This window comes from Sphaeramia orbicularis, chromosome 1, assembly GCF_902148855.1.
Source record: "Sphaeramia orbicularis chromosome 1, fSphaOr1.1, whole genome shotgun sequence".
NCBI classification, from domain to species: Eukaryota; Metazoa; Chordata; class Actinopteri; order Kurtiformes; family Apogonidae; genus Sphaeramia; species Sphaeramia orbicularis.
The window spans coordinates 52,637,754-52,655,447 of NC_043957.1; the positions used below are offsets into that span (position 1 = coordinate 52,637,754).

The 17,694-nt window shown below is 37.1% G+C and overlaps 1 protein-coding gene across 1 annotated transcript in view; it reads left to right on the forward strand.

Moving 5' to 3' along the window:
• klhl2 (kelch-like family member 2) overlaps positions 1-17,694 on the forward strand; it is a 37,282-nt gene that overhangs the window by 2,043 nt on the left and 17,545 nt on the right. Inside the window, exons 2-7 of the mRNA XM_030141350.1 lie at positions 5,903-6,022; positions 7,277-7,383; positions 7,473-7,594; positions 14,098-14,260; positions 14,485-14,594; positions 16,410-16,526. Coding sequence (XP_029997210.1) covers positions 5,903-6,022; positions 7,277-7,383; positions 7,473-7,594; positions 14,098-14,260; positions 14,485-14,594; positions 16,410-16,526 — 739 coding nt within the window. The remainder of the gene's footprint in view (positions 1-5,902; positions 6,023-7,276; positions 7,384-7,472; positions 7,595-14,097; positions 14,261-14,484; positions 14,595-16,409; positions 16,527-17,694) is intronic.

Sequence of the window (17,694 nt, forward strand, 5' to 3'; positions counted from 1 at the left end):
AAAAGTGACTATTTCAACAAAATCTATCTAGGTCTTATGTCTCACTTTGATCAATCCTCTATCTACCACAGGGGGTCAAACTCATTTGAGTCCAGGAGCCACAAACAGACCAGTTTGATCTGAACCCAGGGATCAGCAACTCTGGTCCTAGAGAGCCACTACCCTGCTTGTTTTAGACGTTTCCCTCTTCCAGCACACCTGATGGTTATTATCAGGCTTCTGCAGAGCTTGATGATAGGCTTATCATTTGAATCAGGTGTGTTGGAAGAGGGATACATCTAAAACATGCAGGATAGTGACTCTCCAGGACCAGGGTTGCTGACCCCTGTCTTAACACATAAAGACCCAGAGCTACTTTTGTGGCAGTTTCTAAATTAATTTTTCTCTCTATTTCACTTTCCTTAATTGATTTTTCACCATTTATTATAATATTATCCTCTGCATTTTGCATTTGTCAGTCTAAATCATGTATTTTTTTCTATATTTAATTTGATTATGTAGATCAGGGGTGTCCAATCCTGGTCCTCAAGAGCTACTATCCTGCATGTTTTAGATGTATCCCTCTTCCAACACACCTGATGGTCATTATCAGACTTCTGCAGAGCTTGATGATAGGCTGATCATTTTAATCAGGTGTGTTGGAAGAGGGATACATCTAAAACATGTAGGATTGTGGCTCTGCAGAACCAGGATTGGACACCCCTGATGTAGATGTTCAAAGAAAATTCAAAGGTTATTATATCAAAACAGAGACAAATTTAGAAAAAATTGACTATTTCAACAAAATCTATCTAGGTCTTAATTCTCACTTTGATCAATCCTCTATCTACCACAGGGGGGTCAAACTCATTTGAGTCCAGGAGCCACAAACAGACCAGTTTGATCTTAACCATGAAGACCCAGAGCTACTTTTGTGGCAGTTTCTAAATGAATTTTTCTATTTCACTTTTCTTAATTGATTTTTCACCATTTATTATAATATTATCCTCTGTATTTTATATTTGTCAGTCTAAATCAGGGTTGTCAAACTCTGGTGCTTGAGGGCCAGTATCCTGCAGGTTTTAGATATTTCCCTCTTTCAGCACACCTGGAAGCCATTACATCATTATCAGGCTTCTGCAGAGCATGATGATGAGCTGATCATTATTTGATCCAGGTGTGGCTGGAAGAGGGAACTATCTAAAACCTGCAGGATACTGGCCCTCGAGGACTGGAGTTTGACGCCTGTGGTGTAAATCATGTATTTTTGTCTATATTTAATTTATTGATCATGTAGATGTTCAAAGAAAATTCAAAGGTTTTTATATTAAAACAGAGACAAATTTGGAAAAAAGTGACTTTTTCAACAAAATATGTCATTAATTGAACATAAAAACAAGTGTGTCCATCCTCTGTCATTGATGCAACTCCATGGTTTTACTAGTGAATTAATGTTGCTGCTGAACCCATAAAGACCCAGAGCTACTTCTGTGGCAGTTTCTAAATGAATTTTTCTCTCTAATTTACTTTTCTGAATTTATTTTTCACCATTTTCTATAATCTTATCCTCTGTATTTCGCATTTGTCAGTCTAAATCATGTGTTTTTCTCTGTATTTCATTTATTGATTATGTAAATGTTTAAAGAAAATTTAAAGGTTATTATTTCAAAACAGAGAAAATTTTGGAAAAAAGGGACTATTTCAACAAAATCTATCTAGGTCTTATGTCTCACTTTGATCAATCCTCTATCTACCACAGGGGGGTCAAACTCATTTTAGTCCAGGAGCCACAAACAGACCAGTTTGATCTGAACCCATAAAGACCCAGGGCTACTTTTGTGTCAGTTTCCAAATGAATTTTTCTCTCTATTTCACTTTTCTGAATTGATTTTTCACCATTTATTATAATATTATATATTATATTATTATACATTTTTCAGTCATTTTGCAGTCTAAATCAGGGGTGTCCAATCTTGGTCTTTGAGGGCCGGTATCCTGTATGTTTTAGATGTGTCCCTCTTCCAACACACCTGATTCAAATGATAAGCCTATCATCAAGCTCTGCAGAAGCCTGATAACGACTGTCAGGTGTGGCTGGAAGAGGGAAACATCTAAAACATGCAGGACACTGGCCCTCGAGGACCAGGATTGGACACTCCTGGTATAAATCATGTATTTTTCTCTATATTTAATTTATTAATCATGTAGATGTTCAGAGAAAATTCAAAGGTTTTTATATTAAAACAGAGACAAATTTGGAAAAAAGTGACTTTTTCAACAAAATATGTCATTAATTGAACATAAAAACAAGTGTGTCCATCCTCTGTCATTGATGCAACTCCATGGTTTTACTAGTGAATTAATGTTGTAGAAGATGACGGTGTTTCCACGTTCACTACGGAGCCTCTGAACGTCCAAATGGGTCATATCTGATGACCATGAAAAGATGGCGAACTGTATTTTACACCAATTATTTACATGTATTGATAGGATTAGTGGATCAACAGGTATTAAATATTTTAGATCAGTAGATGGTTTTGGTTGCCGGCGGCTGTTTGGGTCTTTATGAGTTAAGTGGGCCAGACCTGTAAAATAATAACAGAATAGCTTATTAATAATGTCAACTCCAAACTTTTTTCTTTTAGTGTGAAAGAGTAAAATTAAATTATGACAGTGTTTACATATATAACTTATCCTTACACAAAAAAATTGTGAATAACCCGAACTTGCTAAATTTTAACATTATTATGCCTCGTCTTATCATTTATACATTTGCATTACAGATCATAGCGGATCTACAAAGGCACAAAACAGAGCCTATAGTAACAGGCAGGAGTTTGGAATTCTGCTATTGTTTTACTGATCCGACCCAGCTGAGATCATTTTGGGTTGAAATGACACTCTTGAATTTTTTTTTTTTTTTTTCTTTTAAGTTTTTATTGGTTTTATCATTTTTTCAGTCATTAACAAAAAGGAAAAAACAAAGTGGAAAAAAAGACAAAAAGGAAAACAGAAAACAAAACAACCAACAGCTTAAAAAGGCAGCCCCCCCCCCCGCACTCCCACAATTCTTACACACATGTACACATACAGCATGTACATAAACACAAACATATACACATACTGTCCACCAGCCCCCCTCCTGTACCCTCTCGACACTTTTGAATGTTAATATTTTCAGTGTAATTTTTGCACTTGACAAATTCATTCCACGGGCCAGATTGGAACCTTTGGCGGGTCAATTTTAGCCCATGGACCATATGTTTGTCACCCCTGATCTGACATCAAGTTGAGTAGATGGGACCATCGTGTTTTGGGTATTCTATAAAATTGCGCTTATTTAACACAGCTTTATTTGCAGTCACTATAAAATAATCAAACTGTTCAGTTAGTTTGGGTAAGGCACACAAAATCTAATATGCACTGATGTATATATTTTAAAAAAAGACTGAAAATGGTGAAAAAGTGTTTTGCAAAGCCCGAGATGATGTCCGCAAATGCCATATTTGGTCTACAACCTGAAGATATTCAGTTGACAGTCAAAGAGGAAATACTAAAAATATTTAAGACTAGACTTTTCATTAAAAATACTCAAACAGATTTTTAATTATCAAAATAGCTGTTGTTTAATTTAATAGTTGACAGATAATTGAAGTGATGCAGCTTTTGTTGTAATGATATTTTCTATACGTGTGATACGATTCGATTAAGAGTCACCTGTCTGCGATAATGCACAGCAAATAAATCCTGTTGCATCCTCACACCCTGTGTCACTGCATACGTCTACTGTTTCAACAGTTACTACAAGCAGTCACATAAACCTGCACTTTGCTTTTATTCAGAAAATACCTTCAAAACCAGACCAAACACTACAAGAGTCTCTAATGTAAACAGCTGCATCTTTTCAGCACAGAATCGGCATGACTCACTTCAGTATTTAAACACCACAAAATCCAAACATGAACCTATCTGCATTACAAATACAGCTGCCGATATTCACTGGTGTCACAACTGGATGATGATTTCTGCAGCACTGTGCTCCCATGAACCCAAAAATTAGCACATCTCTCATATTTCAGTGTACATATGTAGCCTTTATTACATCTTTGTACGATATGGGTCTCAAGGACACCTGGGCAGTTTCACAGTTTATTATTGTATGTGAAGAACTGTTATCAAACTACAACATCAATATATATACTCACACTCTGGTCTTCTTTTCATATGGAGAGAAACATAGTCGGATGCAATGTTATGTTATGAAGTCTACTTTTATAAAGACAAACCACATAATCATAACATCATACTACACCGCCTGTTATACAACAGCTCAACATTGAATTCTACCTTCATGTGGATTATAAAGTAAACACAGTTATTTTATTGAAAGTACATGAGTGCTGAACTGTTCTGATTAGATTGGAATATGTTTGTAGTAATAGGTTGAAATAGTGAGGGCAGAACATTTGCATTTGTCACATGTACAAAAGGTCCAACAATCAACATTTTGCGAGCCAGTAAGTGAAAAAAAACAAACAAATGAAACAACACAGAGAACTGTTAACATGTGAAAAACTGTGGCACTCCCATACTCCGTCTTCCTTCCACCATCCAAAGACATGCACTCGGTGGTTAACTGGTTAATCTAAATTGCCCATAGGTGTGAATGTGACAGATCAGTTGTTTGTCTCTACATGGTCAGGTCATTATTGAAAATGAGAATCAGTTTTCAAATAACTTACCTGGTTAAATAAATAAATAAATAAATACATACATAAATAAATGTTTCAAATAAGACATCCTTTTATATTTTTATTAAGTGACATAGTTGGGACCAATCTGATAGTCATAATGAAAATAATCGGTTGTTGCAGCCCGACAAATTATGATTATTGTCATCATTATCAATGAAGTTGTAGTTCTCAAAGTGGTGTCCAGAGACCCCTTGGAGTCCACAATGCAAACCCAGAGGGTCTGTGAATAATTTGCTATAAATTACAAAATTGTGCTCTACTATTAAAAGTTCATACATTTGCTATTACGGTGACAAATGATGTTGGTTTGCTGTGAGTCATTTGTTCAGTGACTTGTTCCTGTTCCTGATGCTGCTGCTTACCTTGAATTCTTAACCAGCAAAAAAATTAGTGAGCATGGAGTAATTATGTCTAATTTGTTATTAGACATAATCTGTCTTAAATAGAAGACTTAATAACTGTGATTTATTGTGTAACGCTGACTTCTGCTTTGATTTGTTCCAAGATTTGTTCAGTTTTCTGAATAAAAAGAAATAACTTCATAATTTTTTAGTTGGAGCATTTACCAGAAGCCAGAATGGTGCTTTATTTTTACCACTATTTAAAGGTTTAATATAGTTACTTAAAGAGTCATAATTCAAGTCCCAGTACTATCTAAAACAACAAATGGCAGAAAGTAGGGTGAATTGTCCTAATGTGGGACACTTAAGCTTTACATCATATATTATTATTATTATTATTATTATTATTATTACATTACCATGTTGGCTTAACATGGTAATATATTACAGAAGACCGAATTACAAAAAATGTCCCACATTAAGGTAATCCTCCCTATGTTCTGAAACTTTGTCACCGGAAAATGTTCTCAGCTGTCGGAGGTCCCTGGATGTTAGAGGTCTGAGAGCCCCTGACTCAGAATATGAGGTGACATCTCTAAAGTATTTGCTTTCACTAGCTCACAGTTATGAACCCAAAGAACCCAAATGTTTGTTTGATTCAGCTTGAAAAATGACTCACAGTTAAGAGATTGTAAAGTGCTTATAATTTAGACCACATATGATTTCTAAATGTTAGCTTCATTGTATAAGATGTTCTTTAGGCTAGCTGTTACTTTGTCATTTTCTTTTGAGGCATATGTGTGATCTGTGTGTTCATGTCCCTCTCAGGTGCACTAGACTTTGTCCACACACTCTGGACAAAGAAGATGGAGTCGAGAGGCAAGGTCCCGTCACTCTGAACCCCCGGCACATGAGGAAGGCATTCAAAGTCATGAATGAACTGCGCAGGTGATGAACACTGTCTCTTTAACTGTCTTATCATCTGTTCGCTCTTCAATCGTTTATATTCCTTCTTGTTTTTTATATTATATTTGCTGCAAGTACTACAAATACAGTCACGGAAAAAATTATTAGACCATCAAAAGTCATCAAAAACAATCAAGTACTAACTCGTGTGTGTATCATGTGACTGAAACAATCAAAAAAGAAAACATGGAATACTATGATTAACAATACATATTTATAACCAATATTATTATCAAGGTCCCTTATTGGGTAAAGTCATTTTATTTCATACACCATGAACCATTGTCTCTGGGGAACAACAAAGCAGATTTTACTTGCAATTCTATTTGATGTTAATTTGTATTGCATTGTTCGTTGTAATTTTTTATTTACTTTTACTTCAGCTCATTTTTGCTTTACATATAAGATGACATGAATATACAGTTGTGGAAAAAATTATTAGACCATCAAAAGTCATCAAAAACAATGGTTATGCAACCAAGTACTAACTCGTGTGTGTATCATGTGACTGAAACAGGCAAAAAAGAAAACATGGAATGCTATGATTAATAATACATATTTATAACCAATATTATTATCAGAGTCCCTTATTGGGTAAAGTCATTTTATTTCATACACCATGAACCACTGACTCTGGGGAACAACAAAGCAGATTTTACTTGCAATTCTATTTGATGTTAATTCTTATTGCATTGTTCATTGTAATTTTTTATTTACTTTTAGTTTAGTGACTATACAGTTGTGGAAAAAATTATTAGACCATCAAAAGTCATCAAAAACAATGGTTATGCAACCAAGTACTAACTCCTGTGAGTATCATGTGGCTAAAACAGACAGAAAAGAAAACATGGAATGCCTAAAAGCTCTGTTTTTGTCAGTACAATGCCATAGATATTGATGTAAGAACTGAAGTGATTTTGGTTATTATCAAGAAAACATAGAAAATGGATAGATATCAGCTCTGAAATTAAACTCTTATGAGCTATTTTTGTGGTTATCATTATATTTGTCCAAACAAATGTACCTTTACTTGTACAAGGTATTAAAATGAACAAGAAATTGAACAAAACAAGGGGTGGTCTAATCATTTTTTCCACGACTGTATGGAAAACTGCTTCGTCTATCTACTATTACACAGCATATAACATTAAATATATTACAAAACATAATCATAAAAGGGAAAAAGGCAAATAACACTATCCAAGTATTAACCTCAGATACTGTGTTCGTCTTCAGCCAGAGCCTGTTGTGTGATGTGACCATAGTGGCGGAGGATGTGGAGATCGCTGCTCACAGAGTGGTCCTGGCTGCTGGGAGTCCTTACTTTCATGCTATGTTCACAGGTAAGGACTTTGTGTTATTGTTGTTTGGCATGCTGCACAGCTCCAGCCTCCTAACCTGTGATGGATTGTTAATGTGTGTGTGCCTTCAGGGGAGATGGCAGAGAGCAGGGCCAAGCGAGTGAGGATAAAGGAGATGGATGGTTGGACTCTGGGCCTGCTGGTGGATTACATCTACACAGCAGAGATACAGGTCACAGAGGACAATGTCCAGGTAAACACACACGAGCCTTAACATGAACACCTGCATCTTGTCAACCCTTTGAGAAGATCAGTCATTCAACAATGTATCACCTGCTCATTAAAGCTCTATAATATGGGGCTCATTTTACTATAATGACTGCCGCACTGGTCAGCGACACAAAGACTTTACATTGGAGGGTTGTACAGGTATATAAACAACCCCGAAGTCTATTTGCTGAGTAATTTCTGCATTTTTACCTCCACCTGCAGCCTGCTCTAGTTTAATATGATCCATCATAGTTTTGTAATGAACCCAAAATATTACAGCAGGGAACGACTAACTCATAACTAAAAGTGTAAAAGAAGTTGCATCACTTTTCACAGAACTTTTAGTTTTTGAGCACAGTATTACTGCATCACTCAGGGTTCATACGGGTACTTGAAATCCTTGAAAGTGCTTGAATTTTAGTTTAAGGGCTTGAAAGTTTGGCAACACAGGGGCACAGTGGATAGCGTTTGTACCTCACAGCAAGAAGGTCCTGGGTTGGATTCCAAGTTTGCATGTTTTCCCCATGTCTGCGTGGGTTCTCTCCAGGTACTCCGGCTTCCTCCCACCATCCAAAGACAAACATAGGTTAATTGGTTAATCTAAATTGCCCATAGGTGTGAATGTGAGAGTTATTGTTTGTCTCTATATGTCAGCCCTGTGATGAACTGGCAACTTGTCCAGGGTGTACCCCGCCTTCGCCCATAAGTAGCTGGGATAGGCTCCAAGCGACCCCCGTGACCCTAGTGAGGATAAAGCGGGTTCAGATAATGAATGAATGAATGCTTGAAAGTCCTTGCAATTCTAACTCTGTGATGTGATCTATTTATTGTGATCTATTTATTTATTTTTAGTATTAACTCTGCCAGGTTACATTTCAAGCCAAAGCTACTTACAGAGAGGTTCATTTTGAAAAATGAAACTTAATATCAAAAAACAACATTTCCAGGTGTTCTCAGGTCGACTCCAGGTACATTTTTATCTTTATCTTTGGCTTGGTGTGAGTGAGCCTGAAGAACACCAAGTGGCTTCCATTTTTTTTTAAATAAAACTTTGCGTCCTCCTTTTAATTTCTAAACTTTTTGCTATTATGAAATGTAATTTTAGAAGTCTATAGCATAATGAATGCACATCATCTTGCTAAAAAGTGAAAAAAATAACCCTGAGGATATGTATTTTACCACAAGGATAGGGTGCTTTGCAGGAAAAATTTGAAAATGACCCTTAAAAGTGCTTGAAAAGGGCTTGAATTAGATTTTGAAACGTGTGTATGAACCCAGTGATTCAGTGTCTCCTCACTATACCATTGTCTTGACCCACTACGCTCATTCATGTAGTCACAGTGTTATTAATCCAACATGATAAATGAAAATCATGATTAAATGAACACGGAACAGCTTAACATGTGGGGAGTAATTTTACTAATGTCCATAAGTGGCTGATAGATGAACTTTTCTGTTTTCCCCTTGAGACTCACACTCAGTGCATGGTCAGACCTCTGCAGCTGAACTCGGTCTGAATTTATTGTAAGTCCAACATCATCATTTGTAATAAATAGAATCTCCTGCAGGTTGAAGTAAACTATTCTTCAATGCTCTTTGTATAATGACCCCCTATTTTGAATAGAGTAGAGTGGGGTAGAGTAGAGTGGGGTGGAGTAGAGTGGGGTGGAGTGGAGTGGAGTGGAGTAGAGTAGAGTGGGGTAGAGAAGAGTAGGGTAGGGTAGAGTAGAATGGGGTGGAGTAGAGTAGAATAGAGTGGGGTAGAGTAGGGTAGAGTAGAGTGGGGTAGAGTAGGGTAGGGTAGGGTAGAATAGGGTAAAATACGGTAGAGTAGAGTGGGGTAGGGTAGAGTACAGTAGAGTAGAGTAGAGTGGGGTAGAGTAGAGTACGGTAGGGTAGAGTAGGGTAGGGTAGAGTAGAGTAGAATAGAGTAGAGTACGGTAGGGTAGAGTAGGGTAGGGTAGAATAGAGTAGAGTACGGTAGAGTGGGGTAGGGTAGAGTACGGTAGAGTAGGGTAGAGTAGAATAGAGAAGGGTAGGGTAGAATAGAGTAGAGTACGGTAGAGTAGAGTGGGATAGGGTAGGGTAGAGTAGAATAGAGAAGGGTAGGGTAGAATAGAGTAGAGTACAGTAGAGTAGAGTGGGGTAGGGTAGAGTAGAGTACGGTAGGGTAGAGTAGAGTAGGGTAGGGTAGAGTAGGGTAGGGTAGAATAGAGTAGGGTACGGTAGAGTAGAGTGGGGTAGAGTAGAGTACAGTAGGGTAGAGTAGAGTACGGTAGGGTAGAGTAGGGTAGGGTAGAATAGAGTAGAGTACGTTAGAGTAGAGTGGGGTAGGGTAGAGTACGTTAGAGTAGAGTAGAGTAGGGTAGAGTAGAGTAGGGTACGGTAGAGTAGAGTAGGGTAGAGTACGGTAGAGTAGGGTAGGGTAGAGTACGGTAGAGTAGGGTAGGGTAGAATAGAGTAGGGTACGGTAGAGTAGAGTAGGGTAGAGTACGGTAGAGTAGGGTAGGGTAGAGTACGGTAGAGTAGGGTAGGGTAGAATAGAGTAGGGTACGGTAGAGTAGGGTAGGGTAGAGTACGGTAGAGTAGGGTAGGGTAGAATAGAGTAGGGTACGGTAGAGTAGAGTAGGGTAGAGTACGGTAGAGTAGAGTAGAGTTGAACAGAGTAGAGTAGAGTAGGGTAGAATAGTAAAGTAAACTATTCTTAAATGCTCTCTGTATAATGACCCCCTATTTTGGAAATCGGAAAACGTGTATTTTAGGTAAATTATGAACATTTTCAGTGGAATCAAAAGACATTAGTGTTTTCTGTCATTCCACATCAACACATCTGTTATCATTTATTATCATATGTAACCATTTATGCTTTCCTATATGTACACACACCACAGTGTGGTCAATGTGTGAAGGACAGAAGGAAATCAGTTTTACAGACTCATAGATAAGCAGTGTGTCATTCAGTTGTAATTGCTTTAAATCAGTACCTTATCCTCATCCACTGTGTTCCAGTCTGAGTGCACACACATTCACTGACTCCTGACAGGCAACTTTGTGAACTGAAGTCAAACACATGGAGTTTGGTCTTACTGATTACACTGGACCAGCAAGGAGATTGTACAGGAAGTTCATTATATACAATGTAGTGGCATGTAGTCATGGTGTCCCAGGTTGAAACCATGTCTCCCTGTCCTATGGTGGCCACTAAAAGCACAAGAAAATGAAAGACTCATTAGAGCCAGTGTAGGTGTGGTTTTTTGTAGGTTTTTCTGAAGGACATACAGTCGTGGAAAAAGTTATTAGACGATCAAAAGTCATCAAAAACCACAGTTATGCAATCAAGTACTAACGCCTGTGTGTATCATGTGACTAAAACAGACAGAAAAGAAAACATGGAATGCCTAAAAGCTCTGATTTTGTCAGTTAATGTCATAGATATTGATGTAAGAAATTGATTTTGGTTATTATCAAGAAAACATGGAAAATGTCTAGATATCAGCTCTGAAATTAAACTCTTATGAGCTATTTTTGTTGTTATCATTCTACAGGGTGTCCCATAAGTCTCCATACATAGGAAAAATAAACGTTTCTTGACATAAACCATTTTTATTTATATAATATGCTCTATATGACTGCCATTTTGTCGGGAACACATTTCAATGCATGTCCTCCACTACTGAAGAACTATAAAGAAGAAATATAAAGAAATACACGTTAGAACCATATGTATGATGTCTCCTATGTATGGAGACGTATGGGACACCCTGTATTTATCCAGACAAATGTACATTTAGTTGTGCCAGGCATTAAAATGAACAAGAAATTGAAGAAAACAAGGAGTGAGGCAATATTTTTTTCTGCAACTGTAAGTCTGATCCACACTGAAACATAGAAGGTAATGTTAATTCCCCACAATGATTACACTGGGTTACAAAAAAATGTTGTTTGCAAGTTTTCTAGGTTTTTTCAACTGAATTAGGACCATTTTGCGCCGCTAAATCAAAAAATGACATCTGTTTTTCTCAATCAGGTCAGGTTTTTTTTGCTAATTTGATTTTGAAAAATTTGATCTTCTCACAAAATTGATTACATTTTTGTGACTTTATCAGTTGATTTTTTATATAGTTCTCACCCAAAATAGGTTTTAAGAGAAAAAAAAATAATTTTCTATCAGGATTCCTGTTAGGTACAATGGTGTATTCACCGCAGATGTAGCAGAATACATCAGGCTCATTTTTGCAAGATCTTCTAGTCGAAGCCATTTCATTCACCTGTAATATTAAAAAAAACATTAATCATAAATTGGCAAAAGTAAAATCTTCAGAACTCGTTTATTGTAAGAAATATGAAAGAATTTTGTATCATATGATGTGAAAATGCCCATAAATGTAAGCAAAAATGTTAAAAAGCCAATATGTAGCATAGTTCAGGAAGTTGACCTGATTGAGCAAAATGAATGTGATTTTTGGATTCAGCACACCAAAATTATCCTAAATCAGCTCAAAAAACTTAAACAATAAATTTGTTGTTGACCAGTGTTATTATTTCCAGGTGGTTGTACACTAATAAAAATATAATCGTCAATATCATATTACATTTCTGCAGTTATATGCCCTAATTTACCAAATGCATCCATTCCGTTTTTTTAATTTATAATCTTATGATAGCTCAGGTTATTCTGCACAGAGAACTATTAATAATAGAAATAAAGTTACATTCCCTTTCAGAAGAAAGAAAATCCGATTTGCACATTCTGCTCTCCAAATGTCTGAAAAGAGGAGGCCACCTGGTATGACTAACATGGGCGTAACACTGTTGTGCTTCATTTGATGTTGTGCGTCAGATTAGCAGTTGGGAATGATCTGAACAGTGACGTCAGTGTTGACTGAACGACCATTATAAGGTCAATCTAAATTGTATAAACTGGGAGTAAAAATGTCATTTTTGCGTCTGACCTGATGTTGGGGTCACAGAGATTTGTTGCCTCTTGTCCTCAGAGGACAGAGCTGCTCCTGTTGGCCTTATAGATGCAGAGCTATTACTGATTGAACCTGTGTATGTTTTGTGAGCTTAGGCTTAAGTGGTTTTAATCCTTTCACATAAAAGCATGTTTATGTGTGCACACAAAAACATATTACTGTAAGATGTCGCGTAAAGGGATTAAATTTATTTTTATGTGTACATGGATGTTGCAGACAGATGGCTGATAAATTAATGAATAATCATATTTCTCTGGTGCATACGAGCACTAAACTGGTTGTGAGTACTACATTTCCAAGGTTGATTATGCAGTAGTTTAAACTCAGATTGGATTTTTTTTCGTCTCAGCTCTTATTTATTTTGAGACAGGCCTTTTGTAAGACTTTGAGACCAAGAACATGACAGGGCATGAGAGAAAAGATGAGGTTATAAAATGAAACAAAGGGCTTTGGTCAGATTTAATATGAACCAGGTCTGAAATGCAACTAAATGCTTTTACGCAGGTACAAATATGAGGTACATGTACTTGACTTCAGTACTTTACAAAAGTATTTAGTATTTCCATCTTATGCAGCCGTTTGTTTCTGCTTCTCAACATCTCAAAGGTAAATATTCTACTTTTTACTCCACTCTATTTGTCTGAAACCTTATGTTACTTCCCAGATTTTCTGTCCAAATGTGTTGATTTAGAATGTTTCCGATAATTTCCTGCTCCATCCAAGGATAATTCAACTTTCAAAAAAACGTCTTGGGTTAACTGGAAAATTCATCATCACCAACACATCTGTTTTTTGGTGAGGGTCTTTTTTAGCGATCTATGGTCTGATACATACATTAGAGATCCATACGGTGCATTATTTAAGTAGTTCAAATGAGCTCAACCTCAAACATGCACAGCACTGTAGTTCCTATGTTCTGTTTTGTGTGTTGTTGTCATTCTACACTCATTCTTGTTTTAAAGTAGTTTCTTTGTGTAACCACTTCTTAAGGAGACTGTTTTATTCATTGAATGACTCAGCAGTGACATGACTGTAAAGCTACCATGTTGCTCCGCTGTCGACTTGTTTATTAGCAACAGCACACAAACTCATTTGTTAACTAGATTCTTCTTTGTTTCAAGGCAAGCAACAGAACTCAAATTGTTTAATCCCTTGTTATTGGGAAATATTTAATAAAACATTCCGTACTACTGTGTTTTTGAATGTTACTCAAAATTACTCTGATGTGAATTTTTTAGACAGAAGTAAGTTGTCATAAAATATACTTGATTCATGAAAATGGCAGTAGTAGAATGGACCTAAAAACATCATAAGTCAGTAAAACTCTGACAGGCACTAGTCATTATTTACTAGATAGACTGCTTTCATCTGACTAATAATACTTAGAAGCTTTTATGAAAGGTTTGTAGAACTTTAACTTTTGGCAGATTATTTTCAGTGTATGCGCTACACATAGCGTATACATAGTGCTGTACTTTCCACCTTATGCTGGATGCTGTGTGTTCCACAGGCGCTGCTGCCTGCTGCAGGCTTGCTCCAGCTGACGGAGGTGAAGAAGGCTTGTTGTGAGTTCTTGAGCTCCCAGCTTCATCCGTCCAACTGTCTGGGAATACGAGCCTTCGCTGACCTCCACGCCTGCTCACAGCTGCTCGCACAGGCTAACAGCTATGCAGGTCTGTGTGCGCACATCTCTATTTTTGTAGCCTGTGTGTGCGTGTGAGAGTGACAGCTCTTATTCCACAGTTAAAGTGGTTTTGTGTGTTATAAAGGCTGTGCGATGGTGCCTGAGACAGAATGAGAACAGGGTTAATTAATGGAACTGTTCAAACCTAGTTGGGGAAAATGGCTCCTCTGCAGTCACAAAGTTGTAGTTGGACTTTTATGTTTCTGTTTGTAGAGCAACATTTCACTGAAGTGGTTGGAAGTGAAGAGTTTCTCAATTTGGGCATGGAGCAAGTGTCCAGCCTGATCGCCAGCGACAAGCTCACCATCCCCACAGAGGAGAAGGTACACACAGAGAAACACACACACTTTGACTCCGTTCCCACTGCTGGTAGAAGCCCAAATCTGATCTTCTATTTCACGTGTGACTGAATCTTTTTATTATGACTTAGAAGAGCACACATCACATGGAATCTGGTCTTTATAATACTGATTTCATCCACTTCTGTGTACGATCTGAATCTGATACTTGAATCTGATCTTCGCACAGTGACCTCAGTCTGAACAGACAGATCAGGATTCATTCACACTGTAAGGGGTCACTCGTACATTGTGTCAAATGCAAGTAGTTCAGATGAGCTCAAACATTTATAGCAGTAAAATGTAACTTACACAGAAATGCAACCGCCTGCCAAGTAGGACTTTGAGAGTTTCTTTTGATTTGATAACAACCCATTTTTTCCTGACAGAATGTTCCTCTGTTGTTGTGGTTAACACATTTTACTAAAAGGACTGTGAAATGGCTTAATTTTCACAATGCTTGATGAGGTTAACCACTTTACAGAGTCAGTAAGCTAGTGTTTAACATTAGCTCAGCCATGACCGTCAAAGATGGATCAGCATGGCAACAGCCAGTCGTTAACTACTGGATTCAACACGTCAGCTCAGAATCCAATGAGTCATATCGCAACTCCTCCATCTACTAATCATATACCGTCTGTGATACTTCCAGTACATACACATACAGATACTACAAATATTTCTAATTATCAGTAAGGTTTAGAATGCAAAACCTTTACCTGTACAATATTTTCACAATATGATATTAGTCATTTATTTGAAAGAAATAATCTAAAACCATTACTTTTATGCATGTAGATCATTTCAGGACTGTGACCAGTTCACAATAGAATCTGAAATTGATGTTGTTATTTATAAAAAATCTGCATTGTCAAACAAAAAGATATATGGGTGCTTTTATGAAACTGGTCCCTAAAAACAGGATAGAGGGGCTAAAAATTCAAGCCAGATGTACACTAATGTTATGAAGCAAGTTTGGAAACACTTTAGGTTTATTTTAGAAATAAATATTTACTGAGATAAAATAGAAACTATTTTTCAGATAAAACACATTTTTATATTTTATATATTATTTTTATACAAAAATCGGCGTGTAACACTGCAAAAAGGATACGAAAATCACACACTACTATTTTTTTGAATATCTTTTTATTCCCTCACAGGTACATTTTGGGAATAGAAATGATTATGCAAGGCAGAGTGTTTCACAAAAATGGCCGCTGCTGCAAAATCACTCACAATTTATAAGTGTTTAAATGGGCAGGTTCTGCGTGTAACATGAGTGGACACAATGGGTTACACATGAAACCTGGAATGAGACTGAGATTCATGAAAAACCTGTATGTCTGGATTAGAAAAACCACTAGGATCGACAAATTTAACACGGTGTCTTTATTTATACTGCTATATAAGACCATTTACAGACATGTTTTCAGATCAAATGCACTGACACCTAGGTAGCTTTTCCTGTCCCAATTTTGGTCCTCTTTTTGCCCCAATATTTTATTAAAAATTCATTAATTTTGGGATGGCTCAGAACAAGAGTATAATTTTTTTGCATTTATCTGAGGTCATCATTAGGTACATCCTGTAGGAATATGTCTACATTTCTCTTTTATTACTCAGTCTAAAAAGCTGGCAAAGTGCCAGATACCAAAATGAACCCAGTTTCATAGAAGCACCCATATATGAGTGGTAAGTCTGGCAGTCTGAACATAGCCTTACCCTCCTAGCTCAATACGTAGAACTGGACATCAGGGTGTTCTACTCATCTAGTGTAATGTCTGCATTATTGTCAAGGTTTTCGAGGCAGTGATCGCTTGGGTCAACCACGATAAGGACGTTCGTCAGGAACACTTGGCTCACCTGATGGAACACGTCCGCCTGCCGCTCCTCTCCAGAGAGTACCTGGTGCAGGTATGAGTGTCTGTTTTTGTATTTTCTTTCTTCTTTGTCTTTTTTTTTCACACGTCGTTTCAAATTGCCCATTCCATTCTCATGAGCACAGTATGTCAGACTCAGGAACATATTCAGGAAAATTCTTCAAATTTGTCTCCAACGTTAACTCCCAGTGGAGGATGAAGTGATTGGATTTTGGTTTGGTTGGTGGTCAAAGGTCATTGGACCCTAATAACCTAGTTTTCTGTTTGGGATGCAAGTTATGAAAATATGTTAAAAAACTCTCCTGGCTATAATTCACACTATTCTGAATGTTTTCTTACGATTAACTAAACCTAATCTGAAATCAAAGTGAAATATAAATATAAATATGAACTAATACGGGTGCACATCATTATGTTCCTGACGATTCGATTCTGATTCAGAGAGTTACGATCCAGTTATAAATGATTATGGATGCACCCCGCAATTAATTCATATTTTTCTCACTCTATGGCAAGTACTTACTATTTTCAAAACTAAGTGCATTTCTAATGATCCATAATGAAAACAAGCTGATGAATTTGCCTCCATTATCTTTTATTGAGACAACAAACATGTGTCAACTGGAAGGTTATACATGTACCTGGTAACATTGGATTGCAAAGAACCAGCAGGGAGATGCTTAAACATGTTTGTCGTGTTCCCAAAGTACTTCATTGGCTGTTGACACACCCTGCAAATATTGTAGCGTTTGTTCAGTTCCCCTTGACTTCATAGAAACCAAAATGTTTCCATATACTCGCTTTTAACCGAGTTGTAGTCGCCACATGGATTGGTTTTTCTGCCATCTTTTTGTTTTGCGCATATGTCGCCGTAAACTGTTCAAGGCTGTGAGGCGGTCGCACTTTAGTTCCACCTTTTTAGTCACACTGTCAATATTATTAAAACAAGTGGAGCCAAGCACAACAAACCCCACCCCCCAGCAACAAAAATAGCTCATAAGAGTTTAATTTCAGAGCTGATATCTAGCAATTTTCCATGGTTTTCTTGACAATAACCACAATCACTTAAGTTCTTACATCAATAACTATGGCATTGTACTGCCAAAAACAATGCTTTTAGATCAGGGGTCTCCAATCCTGGACCTCAAGGGCTGGTATCTTGCATGTTTTAGATGTATCCCTCTTCCAACACACCTGATTCA